The 6,986-nt window shown below is 39.5% G+C and overlaps 1 protein-coding gene across 2 annotated transcripts in view; it reads left to right on the top strand.

The window, feature by feature from the left end:
• EDAR (ectodysplasin A receptor) overlaps nucleotides 1-4,035 on the top strand; it is a 24,749-nt gene extending 20,714 nt beyond the window's left edge. For both annotated transcript variants that reach the window (XM_010131593.1, XM_010131594.1), the window contains exons 10-11: nucleotides 2,249-2,309; nucleotides 3,716-4,035. In XM_010131593.1, coding sequence (XP_010129895.1) covers nucleotides 2,249-2,309; nucleotides 3,716-4,035 — 381 coding nt within the window. The remainder of the gene's footprint in view (nucleotides 1-2,248; nucleotides 2,310-3,715) is intronic.
• The last annotated feature ends 2,951 nt before the right edge of the window (nucleotides 4,036-6,986 follow it).

Genomic DNA, 6,986 nt, shown 5'->3' with positions numbered 1-6,986 from the left:
TCCTGCTGAGCGTATACTTCCCAGGGCATTTTCTCTCTCTTGGAGTATTTCTAGGCATAGTTAAGGGCACACCCCACCCACACAACTTTTTAGTGTGAATTGGCATGAAACTACCCTTGAAAAGAAGGTGTCTGCTCAGATATTTTTAAGTTTTAGTACTTCAAAAATAATTTTAAAATAGCAATACCCGGGACAAGATCACATCAATATTGAACATCAGATATCCTTTAAAAATAAAAAGGCTTGAAAATACATCTTTTCATGTTTGCATGGTTCAAATTGTTGGGATAGTTCAGCCCAAATTTTCTAAAGTAGCTCATTTTTCAGCTGAGACCAGACACAAAAAGTCTCAGCACAAGATAAGTGTTTTTGTAGTTGTCAACAGTTATGACCACCTGAAAATAACTTACTACTCCAGCGCTCACATTTTAAAATTCAGTATTCTGAGGTTTGTCTGAATATCCAGCTTTATCACACTTCTGTATGCATGGCCTTGAAATTAGATAATACAATTTGGGTCGGCATGAAATTAGAACATTTCGTAAGAAGTGTCTTACCTTCTACAGACCATGCATAACACGTACGTTCCCTACAGTGATGTCGATAGCTAGCTCGTAAGCACACCTGAAGCATGAACTATTTCTTCCAAACCCCTGTTCTAAAATATTTCTAATGGACTGAAGCCTGCTGACAAGGCTGAAGACAAACTTTTCAATGAAAGTGCAGATGACTGCATCAAGATCCTTCTCTCCATACCTAAGATTTCACAATTAAGCCAGTTGTCAGAAGTTAGAAAGGCAGTAATTTGATTCAGGCTGGAGATTAAGTAATGTTACCAGTACAGGACAGAGTGAGTATCAGGTAACTACTGGAGAAGGGTAAAAAAAGTTAGAGGCTTGTTCTTAACCAAGTCTGCTCTTTCCTTTTTAAAACAATATGGAGGATCACCAGGCTCAACTTTACCTGTTTGCTTTCAGCATAAGCTTTGCAAATTCCCCATCTTCTGGCTCTCTTAAATAGAGCATCCTGCATTAATCCTTCATGGACATGAAATTATTTAACCTTCCTCCCTGCCATAAGGAGTTTTGATAAATCCCGTTAAAAGAAAATTAACAAGGCTCTGAAACAGCTGATCCAAGCCTAAAATAGCAACACAACTGACTAAGCACACGTAAATTACAGCATCTACGCTTGTGAGACGGGCTTCAGGTGGAGCGGCCACTTTGTGCTCTTCAGCTGCAAGTCTATTAATCCAAGTCGTTGATGTGCCTTGCCCTTTAGAGCCCAGATGGAATGAGGAAAAGTTTTTCCACACAAAATAAAAACACTGAAAGCAGAGCTTTTTTCCCTAGCCTGGTTTGCAGTGAAAAGTGGCAAATTTGTGGAGATAATGCTAGAGTCCTGTCAAAAAGGCAGCTTTTCAGAAAGCTCGGTCCTAATGAGAGCTGGCAGAGGGATGACAATTCCAGCCCCTGAGAACTCATGACATTTTGACATTTGTTTTCACTCCACATTGAAACCAAAGCCAAACCTTGAGAATATTTTTGCTAAATGAAACTCTTTCAAAATGTCTATTTTCCGCTTGGAAAATGTCAGGTTTTCAGTCTGACTTTCCTTCCTATCAAAAAGGACTAGAGCACCCTGGACCTCAGATTTTCCCTGTCCAAAGCTTCACTGATTTTTTTTTTTTTATCCTCTCTGTAGACTGTTTCAGATTCAACTAGGCAATATATCACGGAAGAAAATAAAGTTAATTAGTAATGCACTAAGCAGTTCTACGTTATATGACAGAAAGGAAAATCCCCTCCTCTGCAGCCCTCTTAGACTACTGGAAGAAGGCAGTTTCAGTCTGAATTTAATTCCTTATGACCAGTCCTGTCCTGGATATCCCTGCATTAATTGCCTGCCTGCCTGCCTCATTGCCAGGGGTTTGCTTCAGTCTGAAAGAGAAATAAAGCATTCAAACACTTGGGTAAGAAAAGTAATTGATCTTAAAAAGGACTGGAGATGGAGAGAAAGATCTCTAGCGGTGGAAAGTGAAATCAGAAATAGGTTCATGCTTCACAGAATAATTGCTGTGTCCTTTCCTTTGAGTCTTCAGAAGGGACCCTTGAGGACATTATGTGATAATCCCTAGTGCCATGAAATTAAGACCTCCCACAGGTTTTCCATTTCTGTCTGCTAATTGTTTACTGAAAAAATGATTAAATGACTGAAAAAATAATGAAATAAACCCCTTCTCATTTAGATTCAAAGTCGAAGGAAAAAGATACTTGACGTGTATGCTAACGTATGCGACGTTGCCGAAGGTGAGTGTTACAAACCTTGCACCTACACTAACAGCACGAGATCAGATCACAAGTGTTTCCTTTAAAATAAGAAAGGCCTCTGCCTTCCTGTGGGAAGTAGGAAGTCCCGATCCAGAAAAGACACTCTGTAGGCAGATATTTGTACTCACTTGCTAGGAAGCCCTATAGAGCGCTGACCCCAGAGCGGTCCAGGCTGGGCTTGGGCTGGAGCACGCCCCAGCTTCTCTCCAGGAGTGTGTATGAGCCTCCTTCCTATGGAGAGTGGGAAGAGTAGTGTGAGGTTGTACTGGGACACGCACACTGATCAAGTTGAGAGAAGCACTCTCGCATTCCCCATCTAGAGGAAATTCATTTGATTTATTTGTTTAGTCCCTTGGACAACAGATAGAAACTAGTTCCAAATATAAAAGTGTAATTTGGGGAGGGTCAGGATTGAAGGTATGATACAAGTATTGATCTTTGTTTCTCTAAATGCTGTCACACTTCTCACCATAAAAAAGTGGAGTTTCCAAGTTTTAAGTGTTTGAACCCTCTTTAGCACTTGACTACCTTGACCGACTTGGCAGAAGAGACATGAACTTCCCTGTACAACGGTAGACATGACTGCGTTTACTTCCCCCCACACACACTTTGTGCGTGTGTGTGTGTGTGTGTGTTTGTATGAGTTTTCTGTGATTCAGGGAGCTCTATTTCCTACCAAATTACTGCTGTTGACTATGAAGCCGGAAGAATACAGAAGCAAAAGACTGGTTTTGGAAAAAGTACTGAAGCTGAGTCTCTCCTCTATTCTGTGACCAGAAATATATAGAAAAAACGTCCAGGAAAATGTAGCTCTTCCCCGACAGGATGAATGTTAAATCCTCTCTAGAGATTCAGTCATAGTAATGACAATTGAGCACTTCGAGCAGGGACTTTTATGTTCACGAGCATCTGGCATCACTGTTTCATGTCACTCCTCGCGTTCCTACAAGGGCAGCTTTCAATTACAGAGATGTTTCAGCAGCTGCTTGTGACAGACTCAGGGAAGCGTCAAAGCTGTCTCTGGAGCTCAAACACTGTGCCTGACATGCAGAGGTGCTCACTAGGGATACAGTTGCAATATACTTTTTCCAACAGCTAGTAAATTGTTCGAGGAATGGGCAGTGCCATGGGAATTAATACAAGCCATCTAATACTTCTCTCCCAGACAAATTTTTACCCTAATTATTGTACCCTACTGTCACTAGGAAGAATTAATTTGCTAATATGCAGTAATAACTTTGGTGCTAGACATACCTATCATGGACTATCACTCAAAGATTTTAGCTGTACTTATTGCTAACAGTCTCTACTGTAGTACTTTAATAAATGTCTTGAATAGTTAAGACTCCTGCACAGAGCCATCTGACAGTAACCTCACTTTGCAGGTCTGAGCCCTACAGAGCTGCCGTTTGATTGCCTGGAGAAGACCAGCCGAATGCTCAGCTCAACCTACAACACAGAAAAGGCCATAGTGAAAACGTGGCGCCACCTTGCTGAGAGCTTTGGACTGAAGAGAGATGAGATAGGTGGTATGACGGATGGCATGCAGCTATTTGATCGCATCAGCACAGCAGGTTACAGCATCCCAGAACTGCTAACCAAACTGGTGCAAATTGAGAGGTTGGATGCTGTTGAATCCTTGTGTGCAGACATTCTGGAGTGGGCACAAGCAATGCCTGCTCCTGAACCAGCAGGGACATCCTGACATGCCTACTTGGGACCCACGCTTCCACATCACCCGCAAGAACCATGATTCCATCAAGCACCACATCAAAGACTTTGGACAAAAGACCACTGATGTTTCTTCTGTATAATCTCTCCTGATAACCAGGGGAATCTCTTCTGCTTGACTTCTAAAAAAAGTGAGGAAGTTACACATCTACCAAAACAAGAGCAGGAATCTCCTAAGAAGCTTGGTATGAAGCATGTCGTTAAACAAAATTATCATGTTAAACAGCTACTGACAATATGTGGACACACAAACATCCATTTAGCGGTCTGTGTATAAGTGCAGATAACCCTGCTGACACCCTTCCTGCCTGGCCTTCAAGAAAGCCATTGAAGAGCTCTCTGAAAATATTCCTCTCTCTTAGGTCTTCATTCCATGGTTTAATACAGTCAAAAGCAGTACCACAGCTACAGCATCAATTAATACACATTAGGCACATCATACATTTCTATCACTCAGCTCTAACACGTTTGATGATAGGTAACTAGTTTGATTTCCTATACTTACTGTGGGTTTGTTGAATCTAGAGGTATGTGCAGAGCTGTATCTATACAGTCCTCAGATTAACTAACTATACTATATGAAAAAAGAGTCAACACGATTTACAGATTGAAGTGCTTCAAAGCGCTGTACATCATAGTGCATGTAAATGCACTCTTGGTCCACACCGACATTTCAGAAACTGTAAATTCAAACTGCTGACTTACTGAGGACAAGCTGGTTAGCAAGCGAGCAAAAAAAGTTGGCAGACGCCTCTTGTAATTTGAGAGCAGTAAGTTCTTCTCGTCTTTGCCATTAAAAAAAACAGAAGTAACAAAACCAGCTTGTCTGCTACCATGAAAAATTTGTTTTACCATTACAGTGACATCTATATACCAAATTATATTCCAAGGAGGGGAATTTCAGACAATGGTGGTGCACGTTAGACCCTAAGAGAAAAAAGAGCCGATTTCCTTAGAGACACATGAAAAGCAGAGGAAAAAGTGTTTCTTAAATGCTGTACTCTTGTAAACGTAGACCATGAGCACAGAACCCACAGATGAAAACCAACTCCTCTGGAAACTAAAGCGCTGTTGTGAGCTTGCGTACAACAAAAATAGACCTTATTTTTATCCTTTTAACTAATCTCTGATTTTCATGGTTGAAAGTTCTCTAGAACTAGTTCAGACCACAAATCAGTAGCTGTTACCAATCCTATTTGCTTAATTTATAGCAAAAATGAGTGATGACAGATTTCAAAAGTGCAACCACTGAATTAAGAGACTTGTCAGCAAAGCAATACTTTTTAAATTCAAAAATGCACGACTGAACAAAATGCTATAAAAAATATTAACTATTACCATGAAGTTAACAACTAGTATTCCATCGCTTAGAAACTAGTTCTTATCTATGATAGTATCATAATTGTGCAGAACATTTAGTATCACCCTTTAACATCTATATTTAATATCTTTTCAGCACTTGATTTGCATAGCAGAGGAAGTACATACTGCAACATAAAACCTATTCCTCTTGTTCTTCCACCATTTCTTTCATATCATAATTAATTCACTCTTCATTAATTTGCATATGCCAGATTTGATGGGAATTTTGACTGCATTTATTTGAATATTTAATAGGATAACTGATGTTTAATTTAGGGGTGAAATTCTTGCTGTCTTGAAATCAATGACAAATTCATATAGATTTCAACAGGCTTCAACAAGATTTCTAGACCTGCTGACAACTCAGCAATGTTCAAGATTTTCAAGACCCTGAATCTGCATTTTAGTATTATTGTTACTAGAACACAAAAAGGGGAAAAAAAAGAAAAGACAACATGAAGATTCTCTTTTTCTTGTGCCAGTGTGTAACTACAGTGTTATTCAGTGGACTGCCTCCTGTATTTCATGTGTCATTTAACAGTACACATCATTTAATTGTTTAAAAAAAGATACAGGAATCCTCTTTTTATGTTTATTAGGCCATGAAAAGTTAGGGTCTTGAAATCAATGGTGCCAATGTGAACACGGACTATTTAACGTTATTTTATTTAGTATACCATATTTTTATTGTTACACAAAAGATGTACAGGGATGAAAAAAATTTCCTGTAGATCTTGCCAAAGCTTACTTTCTAATAATTTTGTTCAATGCTGTATATATAACTTATTATATTGTAAAGTATGAACATAAAATATGCTAATAAAATAAAGAGGTCAAACAGTTGCATTAGAACATTTTTTTATTAAATCGTTTATTGCCTTATAAATCTGTAATGAAATGAGTTAGCTAAGTGCTAGCAGGCACGTTCCTGTGGTATGGGAGTGTCTAGGTAACATCCATGAAGGAACTTCGCATTCCTGTAAGATACTGCTTCTCTGCGTCACACTTTGGAAACTTTTGAAGCAGAAACCATTCTACCCTCGCCCAGCCAATATAGTTCTGGTTCAATATTTCACCTTGTAGGTACTATGAAAATGCCAAACTCCAAGCAAATCCTTGGAGGAACTGTTTGTAAGTTCACGTAAGTATTGAGAGCTGGTCCGGACTGTGGGACTGGTGAGTGATCGCCCAGTAGCAATACTCTCTCATTCACATGTTCTCATTTTGCATTCCTAAATTAGCAGAGATCTTAAATGGAAGCTTCCACTGCATGACAGGATAATTGCGATCATCCCATCTTAGGCTGCACTGGTGAGACCACCAGCAGACGCTCTAGCTTCTACAAAAAACAGAACACCAAGCTGCATGGGGAATACAGACCCTGGTGACTAAGCTAAGACTTTTGGAGTTCATACAGATCAAACATTTTCTAAAGGGAAGAAACACTGCCCTACTTTAATAACAGTTTGGGATTTTGTTTACTCAGATTCATCTTTTTGGTTTCAGCACGATGAATACGTTCTTGTTCCATCAACAATTAAAGGGGAGAAAGGCTCCAGAAAC

Source organism: Buceros rhinoceros, unplaced genomic scaffold (genome assembly GCF_000710305.1).
Source record: "Buceros rhinoceros silvestris isolate BGI_N320 unplaced genomic scaffold, ASM71030v1 scaffold18942, whole genome shotgun sequence".
Lineage (NCBI taxonomy): Eukaryota > Metazoa > Chordata > Aves > Bucerotiformes > Bucerotidae > Buceros > Buceros rhinoceros.
Note: the sequence above shows the minus strand (reverse complement) of the source record. Positions and strands in the feature narration are given on the sequence as shown.